The sequence below is a fragment of the Eubalaena glacialis genome, chromosome 7 (assembly GCF_028564815.1).
Source record: "Eubalaena glacialis isolate mEubGla1 chromosome 7, mEubGla1.1.hap2.+ XY, whole genome shotgun sequence".
NCBI classification, from domain to species: domain Eukaryota; kingdom Metazoa; phylum Chordata; class Mammalia; order Artiodactyla; family Balaenidae; genus Eubalaena; species Eubalaena glacialis.
This window is the reverse complement of record NC_083722.1, coordinates 19,642,807-19,659,449: the sequence shown is the minus strand read 5'-3', so window position 1 is coordinate 19,659,449 and position 16,643 is coordinate 19,642,807. Positions and strand designations below refer to the sequence as shown.

Genomic DNA, 16,643 nt, shown 5'->3' with positions numbered 1-16,643 from the left:
GAGGGTGTGGAGAAAAGGGAACCCTCCTACACTATTGGTGGGAATGTAAATTGGTGCAGCAACTACGGAAAACAGTAGGGAGGTTCCTCAGAAAACTAAAAATAGAACTACCATACGATCCAGCAATCCCAGTCCTGGGCATATACACCTGGACAAAACTATAATTCAAAAAGATACATGCACCTCTATGTTCACAGCAGCACTATTCACAATAGCCAAGACATGGAAACAACCTAAATGTCCATCAACAGATGAATGGATAAAGATGTGCTGTGTGTGTGTGTGTATATATATATACATGCATATATATATGCACGCACGCACACACACACACACACACACACAATGGAATACTACTCAGCCATAAAAAAGAATGAAATAATGCCATCTGCAGCAACACGGATGCAACTACAGATTATACTAAGTGAAGTCAGAAAGAGAAAGACAAATACCATATATCACTTATACGTGGAATCTAAAATATGGCACAAATGAACCTATCTACAAAACAGAAACAGACTCACAGACATAGAGAACAGACTTGTAGTTGCCAAGGGGGAAGCGGGGAGGGAGAGGGATGGACTGGGAATTTGGGGTTAGCAGATGCAAACTATTACATACAGAATGATAACAACAAGGTCCTACTGTATAGCACAGGGAACTATATCCATCCAATCTCCTGGGATAAACCACAATGGAAAAAAATATTAAAAAAAGAATGTATATATGTGTATAACTGAGTCACTTTGCTATGTAGCAGAAATTAGCACACACTGTAAATTATCCTCCCTACCAAGGAGGATAAGTGGGAATGAAGCACTCTGTAAAAGACACTTACAAAGCATATTAGAGATAAATTGGCCTAAGAAGCAAAGCAAGCAAGAGTTACAAGAGTGATCAAGTTTCTGCTACTATATCTAGCTGCTATAATATCAAGCATTATAGAGCCCTTATCTTAATCGTTCATTAGAATATAGATAACTAATTTCTCAAAATGTTGAAAAATCTGTACACACTACAGAAACTATGCACATTACAAAGGTGTCTGTATTAATCTCTGATACTGATCTGCAAAGTACAAAAATGAAATATTTGGGGTATTTAAAAAGTCAACATTTAAACTTGGGTGTGCACAAGAAGCGTAAATGATTCCTAAATTCATAAGAGAGAAAAGGTTTATAAGATGAGAGAGTTTTTATATTAACCAGACTTACAGAATCTGTGCCAGTGTCTCTACTCACCTCCCTGCACCCCACCCTTTCCCTCCTCTCTCCCCCTGAACTCTCCAGGTAAGTTATCTGGGTAGATGTGTATGTCACTTTGGTGGCCAGTCCTTTGAAGATAAAGGTAATAGTGTGTGTATAGTCAAAGCCCAGCATATTGTTGTGTACACAGTGTGCACTTAGTAAGTCCTCATTAAATTCAATCAGATGCAATATGGTACCGGAAATAGTGAAACAACTGGGGATGAAAAGTGCCTACATCCTCTATCCCAGAAAAATGTTGTATCCTCCCTAAAAAGTCATCTTGAAAAAGACAAACAACTGATCCTAAGAGAGAAACTAACAAAGCATGACTGTCTGCTTACAAGACTTGTGGGTCACTCCACTTTGTCAGACAGAGCTCTTCCAGCAACTCTTCTTCATCCAAGATCTCCAAAATGGACTCTTTGAAGATTTTAATATCTGTTTCTAACTCTGACAGGCTGTAAGAGTAGTTGCATAGAAATGTTCAATAACATAAACCTATAAAAATATTTCCCTAAAAGAATAGTGCCTTTTTAGTGTCTTATCAAGTAGATACACTTATAAATTCATGGTAAACACTGATTTGTAAAAAAAATTTTTTTTATATTTACTATGCACTCTGAGAATCAATTCCCAATCCCAAAACTACATTAAGTGGTAAAATTAACCAATGATATAATTTTCAGCATATATTATTTATCTCAGAAACATATAATCACTGTGATTTAAGCTTCTGGGCTCAGAAATTTATCTTTACTCTTAATAAGTATGGCAGTGATGAACAGACTATTTACTTTTAATTCATAAAAACATCCTAATATTTTCAGACAAAGAACTACTGATTCAGGAATTTTAGCTGTTAACTCATGAATAGATTTTTAGGGGGTACAAATCCTGAGGGCATGTTCATTCAGTCTGTAATACAAATTAAAATATTATCCTTAAATTCTGGAATGCATTATGATAAACAAAAAAACCCATGGACCTTGGAGGGAAAGAAAATTGGGTTTGAGTTTAGATTTGCTATTTAGTAGCTGTTAAAGTTTAGACAAGTTACTTAGACCTCAGTTTTCTTATCTTCAAAATGAGGACCATGTCAACAGGATTGCTGACAGGATGAGATGACATCACACACATAAAAGAGACTGATACAGCACTTCATGCAAAATAGTTTTTCAATAAACATTAGTTTGTGTGCCCCCTTTAGCTCAACTTCCCACCTAGGCTACTTTCTTAAAGTTATTAAAGACAGTGAAAACCAAATATGGAAATGAAGGTACTGAGAGTAAGTCACAAAGTAAAAAAATGTCATTATCATTAGCAAGACTAGTTGGTATTTTTAAAAGAGCTAAGAATTACACTAATTTTGGACCTGAATTTACGTTAAACATTTCACTGTTAAGACTACTGAAAGAGAAATTTAAGACATTTGTGTCTAACTCCCAACTTGGTAAATCACCCATATTTACCTTTTGCCATTTTGTAGTAAGATGTGAAGTTTGCTTCTGTCTATGGAAGAATGTTTGGGATCCACTAAAGCTTCCAATGTCTCAAGGATCAGTGGTTGCAAAATGCTAAGTTTCCCCTGAAGAGTGTTGATCTAGATAACAACATGACCTTTCATAAGAATTAAAACAATCTTTTTAGAATACTCAGGGTCAGTGAATCCTCTGATTAAATACAGAAATCTGTAATAGCTAGGAAGGATGGTAACATTTCAGAACATGGTCACTGCTGGAATGCCCATCCCAGATGATTAAAAACTAGACCTCCTAGGTTAAAAGATAACCATGCATAATGTTGTTAGTAAGCTCCCATTTGGTTGCCAGGGAATTAACTCCCATAAGTCTCTTCCCCCTACAGACACCAGACGCTTATTATGAAAGGAATGGAGGACTGATTAAAAGAAAAGCTGCCGTTCTTTGGTTAAAACATAAACTTTACATCTGGTAAACAATACCTATGTTCTTTGTAAATAGGATACAGTTCAAAACTCCTATGAACATGGCTCTTTTGAAAACCAAAACATACCTGAAACTTTACAAAATAAACTTGAAAAGTCAAGTGTATTTATTATTCGGGTTAATATAGGCACAGCAGGAGTCAATCAGCAGGTATACATTCATACAGCTATACTAGTTCTTAAAATATTAAAATTCTTCCATACCTGTTGGTAAACAGCATAACAGCAGCTGAATTAAGCAGTAAGATTAATTATTAATGTAAATTCCAACATATACTATCCATCCCAGCATTAGCTCCTGAGAGCTTAGTCAGTCTGTGTAGCTTGCCACCGACCATTGTTTATACCTTCATTTCTTTCCATTTTTCCCCTGCTTAGTAACTGAGCTTCAACTAGTCACCATCTCACTGGCTGGCACTAGCTGGCACTATTGCCTCATTAACCTGAGTAAGGAACGGAGCCATCTCCTACTCCCTCAGTAGAGCAAGGCAGACAAAGAAGGGTGCCAGGTTCACCAACACCCCCCCCCACCTCATGTCCCCTTTACTCTGCCCTCTTCTTCTCCCACTGTGGCTAGCATGCTCATGGCACTGACTCTTGCATGTAGCCAGGTCCTGAACAGTACTATCCTGACTCATAGGGGGAAGAAAAGATGATGAAAGATTTGTCGGGGCCAGGAAAGCAGTGACCATCCTTGTTCAGAGCCTGACAGGATCCCCAGACACTCAATGATGATCAACTTAAAGGAGGAATCGTAAGAAGAATTGTACACAGTTTATATGTCAAACTAGGTCTCAAACACAGGCATCATTTAGCTAGCTCAAACAAAGGATTACACAAACAAAGAATGATCTGGAAACTTATCAGAATGATTTGATGAAAGATTTGTGCTATAATATTTATCATGTGCAAGCAGTTACACAACAATTTAGTTAGAGAATAAAATGGAGTACAGTTAAAACCTTTTGATATGTTCATTTATATCATATTTAGGATAAGTATTTTGAATTAGCATCCCTGAATACATTTATTAAAATTGAATAACGGATAGACAACCTGAAATGTGCTTCACTGAATGTCATAACATGACTGTCAAAGAGACTCTATGTATACCATACCTAGAGACTTTAGATCTATTTGTTTGGGTCATAAAGTTTAAGAATTAAGTACTTTCTGCATATAAAACCCTTAGAAATGTTTTTATTTGGGGGGAGGGTGTGGTTAGGGAAAGTGCTATTAAAACAATACCAATGTGTCTTCCTCAATAGTACTGTAAAACCATAAAACATTCAAGAAGCTAAATAAAAACAGGCTTACCCGATATTGCAGGAGTGCTTCTATAGCTCTAAATTCAAAAGGTAAAGGGTATGTGACAAGTTGACCCTCTCCAGCCAACTGTGAAGGGAGTTCCCGGAAAAGCCACTGCTCTAAATTTAAATTACGATAATCTAGTATCAGAAGACACTCTGGAGTTATCACAGCTTTCAAATACTGAAAAAAAAAACATAAAAAACATATATATATATATGTACACACACATACGCATATGTAAGTTGTAGAGTTGTAGGGAAAAAATAACCTTCATAAAATAGGATTTAATACTCTATTAATTTTGGACTAAGCCCAAACCAAATCACTGTTCATTTGGTTTTTCAAAAAAAGTCAAGACTTTTTTTTTTTAAAGAGAGGAAGCCTAAAATAAATCCAAGTCTTGATACCTCTAACTCAGTCTCAACAGAACTAGAATTAAACAAATTATGTATTTATTAGGACTTCCAGGGTAATCATGAGAAATATAGAGAACAAAGGAAACAAGATAAGGTCTTCTTACAAGTCAGGTATTCAGCAGACTTTTAGAAAAGATTTAGTTTAATCATGATTAGTTTGGCTGAAATGGGAAAGTTTCCTTTTTAAAATATCACCAAAACACATTAAGCTAATTCAAAATGATAAAGATAAAATGTATCCTTAGCGCTCTAATTTAGAACACTATGAAATTAAAAATTTATTCTAAAAAGAAAGACTGACATCTTTTATGTTAGAAGAGTAACACAGAAGAGTAGTAGCCTGTGGCCACTGTATTAGTGATATAAAAATCAGAAATTTTTCTTTCCCATTTTCCCCATTTTACAGCTGACCCTTGAACAACACTGGTTTGAACCATGCGGGTCCACTTACGTGCAGATTGTTTTCAGTAGTAAATACCGCAGTACTACACTATCCGTGGTTGGCTGAATCTGAGGATGTGCAACAGCAGATATGGAGGAACCGTGACTATAAGTTACATGTGGATTTTTGACCGTGTGGAGGTTCAGTGTCCCCGACCCCCATGTGGCTCAAGGGTCAACTGTAATATGAACATGTTTATTCAGAAAAGTTGAAAAATTACACAGTGAATACCTATACACATACCAATTCGATGATACGATTAACATGCTGCTGAATTTGCTTTATCACATACTTCTCTATCTCTTCATTAAAGAGGTACTGTTTTGAAGGGTGCTCGCTATTGATAATAAAAGTGAAGAATGTGTTTTGGAGAAAAATCACTTGGGAAAAGACTGCTTCCCTTTTTAATTTTTTAAAAAATTCTAGATAAATTGACAAAAACCTGCCATCAAAGACTTTTTGAAGAAAGCAAGTCTCATGCCCACTGCAGGGCCGATACCATTGAGACCTGCGTCCCCTCATCTATGTCCAAACCTTAAACGTTAGCCCACCAAAATAACTTAAAGCTTTCCATAAAAATAAAAAATTAAATTAAGATGATAAACTTTAAAGGATATTCTTAGGCTATTTGGAAAACCAGAATATATTCTTAGTAGCTGAAGTTACGCTACAATTACACATAACTGTATACGACTGAAAATGTCTATTATAAATCAAGATTCTTTCTCTTATTTCAGAAACTAGAGACTAAATTCAAACAGTGAGAATGGAGACCGAAGTCAGATCTTTTCCATCATAAATAGAGCAGTGCTATGCCTGCTGAGCATATGTATATAATCCACGTAAAATGAGTTTTACTCTTAACAACATGTTATATTATAAAATATTCTATGTTTCACATAGCTATTTTTATTACGAAATTACTTTTAACCTAGTTATTGATCAAGATAGTTAGGAAGTAACTTTTATAAGACTGCAGCGGAGAAATGTATATGGAATAAAATCCTTTACCTCCATTCTCATGATAATCCTATTGTTTCTGGTTGTGATACTCATTAAATGCTGAAACCTCAAATCTCTGGCTTGAAGACCTAATTCTTGATATAAGTCAGTTTTCTTTCTTTCTATAAAAGAAACATGTTCAATAAAAAGAGTGGGTAAACCAATATACCGAAAAGTTTAGATTTTTATATCAGAGTACCCCTCCCACCAACAAGATAATCTTCTATTACTACCAGAAACGAGAGCTAAAATGGGTCTTTTTAATACCCATTTCTACCTCAAAAACATACTCAGGCTAAATCTGGTCAAACTAATTTTTCTTTTCTCCTTTTAACCACACTTCATAAAATTTCTCTGTGCTTAGAAAAGCCTCTTGGGACCAATATAAAAACCATAGCTATACATCATTGGAATTTACAGTATCAATTTCTAGCTCTAGATTCATGGATTTTTAAATATGAACTGTAGAGAACTACAGTTCTATTTTCTATTTTTTCCTTACTACATTATCAACTTCAGCATTTTAAATCTATGAACAGACAAGTTCAATTTTCTTTGTTCTTGGACTAATACAAAATGAGAAAATAAAGTCAGTTCTCACACTAGATTCTCCTACCTGAAAACTAAATTTATTACCTAAGAGAAAGCAAAACAGATGAAGAAACTCAAGAAATGATGCTGGTAATAGTAGCATCTATTCTTATAATATCAAGCCACACCTGTGATAGAGCTCTAAGTAGAACCACCTTTTGAAGGAGATGCCGAGCCAAAAAACCGCCCAAAATACTCCACTGGGATCTTAGCAACAGCAGGAACAGGACCACGGGGTGGGAAGGACATGGGAGACCTGAAACCTGCACCTGAGGTCAGACAGTAAAGTAATGCTGGGTTTCATTTAAAAAAGTAACCGTCCATGAGAGCCATCACTGGCAGAGTTCCATCTGACTGCCATCCAGTGCCCTGTCCCTTCTGTCTGCTGTCACCCACTGCTACTGCAATAACAGTGGTATTATGTGATTCTCTGCCTTCAACATGGTACAGGAGGAGAGGGACATGTGGACCGGGGCAGTGAAAGGGAGACTCAGGAAGAGAAACAAAAGGGAAAAGAGTGCTTCACTCTGAGCTGCACACCAGCCTACGCTCTTCCTTTAACATCCTGTTAGAGTGAAAGTGGCTCCTGAAACAACAACACAGGTCAGGTGTTGCCAGTTCCAATTAGGACAGATGGGCAAGTGCTGAAAAAGATCTCCTTCAACACATCCATAAATGCAAAGAATATTCTACTCAAAATATTGTAATTTCTTGACTTCTAGTGGGTTCACTCATTCACTGATGAGTGATTTAAAAGAAAATTACAGATACTCACCAAAAGAAGTAACCTTTCCCCCTTTGTCAAATTTTGTCTGGAGAGAGATAATAAAATATTATTTTCTCCCACATCAGTACATTATATATGGTATTCTAATCCTCCCAAATACTGAAATACAGATAAAAACCATAACTGCCCTTAAGTTAAATTCAGTTATGAGTTAAGGGTCAAAAAATTCCCTTTCCCTTTGCTAGGACAAATCTGACCTTGGATTAACTTTCTAACTTGGTTCCCCGGGAGATCTGATAAAGGAGTGTCAGTTGTGTTAATAGGCAACAATGCTTATGGTAAAAGTGCCCAATGACTGGTAGACAGACTGCTCCGGACTGGAAAGACTAAGAACAGACTACAGACACCTGTTGGGAAGCCATGGTTCTGCCTTTTCCGAGTGTAGTGGTTCTTCTAACCGACTATGCTCCTTGTGGGAGCCCTGGATGTGTCTCTGGGATGGTTACAAGATACTGGCGCTAGAGGGCCTTGGGATCCTAAGCCAAGGTGGATCTCACACCCACATTTGAGAATATCCTCTCCTCTCACCTGAGCTGTCACACAGGGGGCCACAGGAGCCCCTGCATGGCTGTAAGGACTTCTTTTGAAGAGAAAACACCTAATGCTGCCCTTCTGCACGTCCTATCCTTTATCCTTTTGAACAGACTGGGACCAAGTGTGGCTTATCTTGTGAATCTAAGTATCTATGGGAGGCTACGAAGTCTCTCTGGTGGGTGTTGCAGAATCAATAAATGTTTACAAAAAGACCTCTTCTGAGAGTTTAAAAAGAGGACACAAGGCAGAAACTGTACTTATTTCCTATAAAGCAGAGGGAAGGTTTTCCTGTAATACTTGTCCATAGTCAAGTTTGAAGATGTCAAATAATATTTAATGAATCACTAGGTACTGGGCTGTATTAATTACTATTAAATATGCATTTTCAGGAAGACACACTCTAAGATACAGTTGTAGGTCCAAGTCCTGGGTTATTACCATGGAAAATACACATGCTGTGTTAATAATAACACAATAAAACCTCACAATATATATTTCAACTTGCTTCTCATGAGCAAAGATAAGATCAACAGGATTATATGAGTATCATAAAACATCAGAGTTCAAGGGAAATTTACATCAAGGGAAGCTTTATGTTTTGTGTAATACACACTAGCTTTCCTCCGTACACTTATTTCACAAATATATACATCTGCTGCAGAAAATTTGAAAATAAAGATAAATAAAACTATTTGGTCACAAATTTTTAGAGAAAATCATGCTAATATTTTACTGAATGTCCTTCCAGACTTTTTCCTATTAAATATATTCATGTTACACACACTTCTTTGCAGTCTTCCCTCCACTTTCAACTTAACAATGTATGGTGAATATTTTTGCATCTCAGTATTTATATTTTTTCCTTAATGGGATTTTTTTGATTTTAAAAAAAACATGAGATCATACAAACTGATTTTTTAAAAAAATGTTTACCTTGTAATGTAACTCACATTATTTCAAATAGCATCAACTGATTTTAAGTGCTCTTGGTAGACAATGATTTCACCTGCAAAGAACCTTCTTTCAATATTTAACATCTGATTTTGTACTGTTAATTAAACTGGCTAACTCTTCCAGAACAGTGAATAACAGTGATAACCCGCAGAACTACGTGTAGAAGTTATCTTGTTCTGTATAATTGATAAAGAAAAGTTCTTATGTGAGTAAGCCTAAATAATAAGGATGATATATAATGGCTAATATACACTGAATGCTTACCATGCATGAGGTATTATTTTTAAGGGTTTTACATACGTGAGTTAATTTAAATCTCACAATTCTATAAGGTGGGTACTTTTACCCCCAAGTATACAGATGAGAAAACTAGGGCACAAAGATGTTATCATAACTTGTCCAAGTCCATCCAGTTAGTAAGAGACAGAGTTGAGATCTGAATTTAGAAACTCTGGCTCAGAGCAAGCACTTTATTTTTCTCTCTCTAAATATGTGTGTGTGTGAGACACACCATTTGTGTTATTTTATTCAGTTTTTTTCCTGAAAAAAAGAGAAAGCTGCAGAGATCATGACCCTTCAAAGCATGCACTCTCAGCTAATACACTGTGCTGCCCTCAAAATGCTTCTGCATATATTACGTTGCATAGCACAGGTTCAAGACGTTTTGTAATTAACAGCCTTCAAGGACTTCTAGATTTCTGGAGAAATCTTGAGTATTCAAATAGGAAGCTCTGAATTGTGATTTGAGCCACCTGTTCTAGTATTAAAAGATGAGCTCTACAGTCATTAGCAAAGTTTCAAGAGTGCTGTGAAGCAAACCTAGCTGGTACTCAGGTCACTGGCTAAGCAAAAGACAATGACTTATAAGGATTCATTATAAAACAAAGTAAGTAATATCATCAAACGGACCACACATACTCACCACAGTAAACACCGGGGCTACACTGGCTAAAGTGGCTTGAGAGACATCAGAAGTTCTAAACCGGTGAATTTCACCTGAAAAACGAAGCAGAGAATTCCTTGTGATCATACGATTGGTTTTCACATACAGCTAAGATACAATTCTCACAGTATGTGGAGGTCTTCAGACTATTTTACTATGTTTTGAATCTTTTTCCTAGAGGGAAAATAAGAAACACTCTTGTTAATATTTGTAGGTGATAATGTTAGGTTTGCCAATGAATGAGTAGCTTAGGTAAGGCATTAGAATAATCTATGGAATCCAATCACCGCTTTGCCTTTCTAAGTATTATTGATATCTTATAGTTGGATGAACAAGTGTATAACAATGTTCTGAGATTAAAATAAAATGTCCATTCTTTTTTGCCTAGTTTAGAAAGGCTCTTCATGCAAGTTACATTGGTACAGTTTAGAAAACATACATTCCAAGAACCATCTGACCTTTCAGCATTCCAATATCAGGATTATTTGACCTATAAATTATGAAACCTATTGATTTTACTTCTGTGTATTAACTTCTTTTTCACAGATATACTTTAGAGTGAACATACTTATGAAATAACCTACTGCACTAGAATGGAGACCCCAGTGAACTGGAATAAAGACAAATCTTTATTTGAAAATAAACCTATTTAAAACATGTGATTTAAACTGAGCTGAAGTGAGCTCTCAAGTATAACCAAGTAAATTTAATGCCTGACAAAGGACACTGTTCAAAATACTAAACATAAGAGGAATGAACAGAATTCCTATCTACAGAACATGTAGATATATTCTCATTTCTGATCTTATTCCTTCCTATTACATAAAGACATGTAATTTGTTACCACCTGTGGTTTGTTGGTTCCCTTCTACAAAATACAAACTATGTTATGAGGGTCAGCTGAATAAAGGTTAAAGAGCTACACATCAGCATTTGCTAATCAGTCACCAGTTAGATAAAATGTTACCATCTAATGTTTTGTCCTAAAACATTAGATGGGCTGAACCTGGGTTCCCAGGCATTTACCAAAGAAGGGAATATGAAATGTAACCCAATTTGGAAAGAGTCTCCTAATGGGTATGGGGAAGAAGGTGGAGATGGTGAGTTACTTCGGGAGCATTTTGAGAGTACAACTGAGAAACTTGAGGACATTTTTTGCGAAGACGTATATTTTAATGCCCTTTGTTTCTCAGCAGTATTAGCACCCACACTGTCATATTTGTGAAAACGTCAACGTATTACCGTCATGCTCTATCATTCAGGGGGAAAAAAAATAACTCAAATTTCAACCCCTCTCCCCCCCATCCCCTGACTCCTTCTGGCTGTCTGGTTACACAGTACTTGGAAAAAAAGTCAGATCTTTCTCAGAAGCAACTCTTCCCATTAAGTTTCAAAGTCTTCAGCCTCACTTCTAGGTGCGTCCCCACCCCTTACCTGAGCAACTGGACAAAGGTATAAATGTGTCCGTCCATAAGGAAGAGACAGAAGACAGGGAACATACTTAAAAAAATATTTCAGGTAGATAAGCCTAAACTTAGCTTCAGCACTATGATGACAGATAAGAGTGAAACTCTTTAAAAAGTCTTTTCACAAGCGCACTTAAGCCTGGAGATTTGCAGCTGGGGCGGTGGGAAAGACAGAGGCCTGTCGGGTCGGGCTCTAGCTGGTCACAAGGCGCAGTGCTCAGTCGCGTTCGGAGCTGGTGGGACGCAGCTCGGCCCGCGGACCTGGGCAAGGGGACAAGAGCCGGGCGCCCAAGGGCGGACCTGGAGGCCAAGGCCAGAGCAGCCACAGCCACGTGGGCTCCGGCGGTCGGGTCGGGGCCCTGGGATCACGGCAAGCCCGGCGTCCCGGGGCTGCGGGGCGGAGAGGGGAGTACCTGCCGTGGGGAGCCGGCGGGGCCCGTACAGCGGCGCGGCCCACCTCCTTCCGAGCAGTTGGGCGGCGCGGCCGCAGGCGGCAACGGAGCGAGTCCCGGGGGTCAAGCCCAAGGCCAGAGCGCATAGGGTGCGCCGGGGCAACCTCACCGCGCGGGGCAGGAGCTGGGCCAACCTCCGCAGGCATTCCATGGCGCTGGAGCAAGGAGGAGGCAGCTGCAAGACCCCAGCCCTTCATACCTGACGGCAGCGGAGCAGCCGGCTCTTCGCGACCCCGCGCGAGCGCCCAAGCTGCGGCCGCTGCCTACCGGGCATGCGCGGAGCGCGCCTGCGTCTAATTTCCCGCGCATGCTCGGAAGGTGCCTTTGGGTGGGCATCTCGTATCCCTCGGCCAATCGGAGTTTGTCTCCTACACCTGAGTCTGTACCTGTAAAGCGTGTAGGGACCGGCTCGGGGGGGGCGGGGCGCGTTTACCTGCGTGAGTCGAACTCTCTAACCTAGATTCGACCCATAGGGCCTTGGAGGGGTCAGGTCGGCGCGTAGAGTGTCGATTATTTCTATTAACTAGTCATCGTTAAATGTGAAAAAATACCCAGCATGTATATAATGCTTTGCGGTCTCTGGAGCATTTTCATACGTATGATGCAGTCTGCAATTTGGAAGTGAAGAAATTATACCCATTGCCAACTCAATTTATATTTAAGTTTAATGTAGCAAAAATAATTAACCGTCATATGGAATGATATATTAAATTTTGCTAGTGAAGACTGAGGAACATAAACGCGTAGGATTTATAGTCCGTATTTAATCAAATGTAAGATAGTATCAATTTCAAGGTGCCATTTTATATACCACCAAGAAAGAAAAATCGCTGATAAACTTTGCTCTCTAATTATATCATTTAAGAGTCATCCCAATTTCAGTCTGTAAAATAAAAAAAAGTGAGGCTTAGAATTGATGAAATATAGTATATATACATCTTTTTAAAGTGTGAGTTAATAGACTTGTCCCTTACAAGGTAGAAATACAAGGCAGACACAAATTTCACAGATTACCATTCAATCACTATGTATGAATACAGAGCTGAGGAAGCACGAGAGAACTTTTCCCCCCCTGTAGGATATGGAGACTGAGGCAGTAGACAGAGAGAAGGCTTACAACACAGGGGACATCTGACTTGAGCATTGAGGGCAAAGGAGGACTTCAAGCAGTGCTTCCTTGGCAGTGGGATGGGGTGGGGTTTGGAAAGTCTGGAAAAGAGCCCTGGGTATATAGTACATGGCTGGTAGATTTTTCATGTAACTAAGGGCAACAAGGATGAAATACATCTTTCAAGAACATTGCGTGCCTTCAGAGACATTTCTTGGAAACAATATGTGATAACTTTTTAAAAACTTAGTCCCCAGCATGAAGAGACAACTCTGTTTAAGATGACCCTTACAGAGCCTTAGAAAAACTCTGGGACATGGCCAGACACATGGCCTTAAAACTCATGTCAAGGATTTAGAATTTCATCTGAGAAGGGTGGGAGCTATTGCGGGGACTTTGAGTAGAGAAGTAAATCTGATTTATGTTTAAATGGATTGTTCAGGCTGTGTGGGGGAGAGATTACAGAAAGGTAAGTGTGGAAGCAGAGAGATGGTGATGATGGTTTAGGTTAAGGTGGAGGTGGTGGAGAAGGGGAGACTGGATGGGTTTGGTGCTATAAACTGAAGGCTGAGTTGACAAGATTTGCAGATGGGATGTAAATAAAGAGGCATAGAAGCTGACTCCAAATTTTTTGGCCTAAACAACTGGGCAATCGTGGTGCCATTTACTGAGCTAGGGAATTTTGGAGAGGAGCAAGTTTAGATGGAGAGCAGATGATGGCTTGGCGTTTGGTTCTGGGCATGTTAAATTTGAGAGCTCTACTAGACACATATCTAAGCATAGATATCAGGTAAGCAGTGTGGAGTCTGGGGAGATTTTGGAGCTAGATATATACATTTGGGACTATATAGAAATATTTAAAGCCATATGATTGGGTAAAATCTCTTAGGAAGTGAGACAGGAAAGAGAAAAGTTCCTGTGATTCAGCTCTAGGTCCTCCAACATTTAATGGTTAAGAATCGAAGATGGATCCAGCAGAATACGAGAAGGCATGGCCAGGAAGGAGGAGTAAAATTAGAGAGGGTGGGATCCTTGAAGCTAAATGGAGAAAGTGTGTCAGGAATGAGGAAGTGATCAGTTATGTCAAATACTACTGTTTGGTAAGTGAGAAATGAGAATTGTCTATAGTGGGTGTGATGCTGTGGAGCTTACTGGTGATCTTGACAGGAACAGTTTTCAGAGAGTGGTAGGGAATGGGATCTGGATCATCACCTTCCTTTTATTTTTTTTTATTGAGGTATAGTTGTGTTACAATGTTGTGTTAGTTTCTACTGTTCATCACCTTCTTTTTCATCTCAAGCCATGACAGAATCCCAAAAGATTCTGCACCCATATAACAATTTGGCTTTAACATTCCTTAATCTCTTTCCTTACCTCTTAAGCTTTAAAGCACGTCGGTGACCTAATCCGCCAGGATCACACTCTGGATTGTGTTCTTACCCAGAATTGTTTCATCTCAGAAATGTTACACCAGTTATGCACACCATAGCCTCCTGGAGGCTCTACACCCACAGTGATTATATTCTCCCATCAGACCCTTCCTGGATGCTCTTCCTTCTCTACCCAGCCCAGATTATGTAACTGATCTCTGAAACCACTAAGACTTGTACCTGGAGCATGTTGCACTCATGGGATGTAATCATAGAAGCCACTTTATTTTTGTCTCTTTAATCCTGCTGAGTGGGGCTAGTCTTTCTCTTGCCTCTTGAAAACTTGAGCCGGTTCCATGACTTCTCCAGTCTTTCAGTCTTATGTTCATTTTGGTCTCAATTCAGCAATTTAAAATATCCACTCCCTATTATGTTTAGTGAAATAAGTCAGAAAAAGACAAATACTGTATGTTATCACTTATATGTGGAATCTAAAAAATAAATGAATGAATATAACAAAACAGAAACAGACTCATAGATACAGAGAACAAATCAGTGGTTACCGGTGGGGAGAAGGATGTGGGGAGGGGCAAGATAGGGGTAGGGGATTAAGAGGTACAAACAACTATGTATAAAATAAATAAGCTACCAGGATACAGCACTGGGAATACAGCAAATATTTTATAATAACTATAAATGGAGTATAATCTATAAAAATTTTGAATCACTATGTTGTGCACCTGAAACTAATATATTGTAAATCCACTATACATCAATAAAATAAAACATCCACTCCGTATACTTCAATTCAGTAATTTGCAGTGTCAGACCCAGTATACTAATCGCTGTTTCAATCTTCATTCAAAGGAAAGACTTGGTTCCTCTTTCCTTGTTAGGCCTGGGGGCAAATAAGAACTTTGGGTGTGGGTAGAGATTCTGGGCAGCTCCTCCTACCCCTTTCCCACTGCCTTTCTTATTCCATGGCTGCTGTTTCTGACTCTGCTGGGGCAGTGAAGCAAAGTTAAGAGTGAACCAGGGCTTCCCTGGTGGCACAGTGGTTAAGAATCTGCCTGCCAATGCAGGGGACACGGGTTCAAGCCCTGGTCCGGGAAGTTCCCACATGCCATGGAGCAACTAAGCCCGTGCGCCACAGCTACTGAGCCTGCGCTCTAGAGCCCGCGAGCCACAACTACTGAAGCCCACGTGCCAAGAGCCCATGCTCCGCAACAAGAGAAGCCACCGCAACGAGAAGCACCACGACCAAGAGTAGCCCCTGCTCGCCGCAACTAGAGAAAGCCCGCGCACAGCAACGAAGACCCAACGCAGCCAAAAATAAATTTTAAAAAATAAGTTAAAAAAATAAATAAAGAAAGAACTAAAAAAAAAAAAGTGAACCAAATGTGTTTATTGAAAGATGGCCCCGTGTTCTCTCTAGGCAGGGCAGATTTTAAGCTGATTTCATCGTGGGCATATTCACGTGGTCTCCAGAGGACCAGCTCCCTCCCTTTCCCACCCCACCCCCCAACCCAGGGCCATCTGATTGCCATTGCTTTGACGTCGGCAGTGACCGTCCTGATCACTTTCAGATTCTGCCCCTTCTTGCCTCAAATGATCAGGTTCCTCTCTTCCTGACATGCTGCTCTTTGGGGCAGGATCCTTTTAAAAACAACCCCAGATTGATATTCCTGTAGTCAGGTCTGCATCTAGGATTTCATGCACCTTTAGAGGGAGTGCAGTCACTTCCCTGCAGAGCTGGTCTCCCTTGCCCAGGTGTGAGTCTAGGATCTCTTCCAGCTCTTGGAGCGCTCTCAAGTTCCTCTCACTAGACTTGAAGTGAGTGGGCAACACTTCCCCTACCCCTTTCTCTTGATGGTCGTGGTAGGGGTGGGATTCCCAAGCACAGCTTTTTTTCCCAAATCTTCCATATAATATCTGCCCCTAAGTCTTCAGTCTTTCAATCCTTCTATATTGTGAGAGGTGAGAGGTCGAAGAGCTCTGTGATGGCTGCTCAGATTGTTCCCTGGGGAATTTGCATCTGGCAATCCATCTGGTAACTC

The 16,643-nt window shown here is 39.3% G+C and overlaps 1 protein-coding gene and 1 long non-coding RNA gene across 4 annotated transcripts in view; both read right to left on the bottom strand.

The window, feature by feature from the left end:
- The window catches only part of MRS2 (magnesium transporter MRS2), a 29,694-nt gene extending 17,304 nt beyond the window's left edge, over window positions 1-12,390 (bottom strand). Inside the window, exons 1-7 of one of the 3 annotated variants that reach the window (XM_061195763.1) lie at window positions 12,070-12,390; window positions 10,170-10,243; window positions 7,748-7,784; window positions 6,391-6,503; window positions 4,528-4,701; window positions 2,717-2,847; window positions 1,589-1,705 (exon numbers count right to left, since the gene is read on the bottom strand). In XM_061195763.1, coding sequence (XP_061051746.1) covers window positions 1,589-1,705; window positions 2,717-2,847; window positions 4,528-4,701; window positions 6,391-6,503; window positions 7,748-7,784; window positions 10,170-10,243; window positions 12,070-12,259 — 836 coding nt within the window. In that variant the 5' untranslated portion in view covers window positions 12,260-12,390. The remainder of the gene's footprint in view (window positions 1-1,588; window positions 1,706-2,716; window positions 2,848-4,527; window positions 4,702-6,390; window positions 6,504-7,747; window positions 7,785-10,169; window positions 10,244-12,069) is intronic. The other 2 variants (XM_061195764.1, XM_061195765.1) reach the window with 2 other exon arrangements.
- Window positions 12,391-12,937: 547 nt separating this feature from the next.
- Window positions 12,938-16,643, bottom strand: part of LOC133094971 (uncharacterized) — a 33,630-nt gene continuing 29,924 nt past the window's right edge. Inside the window, exons 3-4 of the long non-coding RNA XR_009701539.1 lie at window positions 14,827-15,011; window positions 12,938-12,991 (exon numbers count right to left, since the gene is read on the bottom strand). This is a non-coding gene — a long non-coding RNA (uncharacterized LOC133094971). The remainder of the gene's footprint in view (window positions 12,992-14,826; window positions 15,012-16,643) is intronic.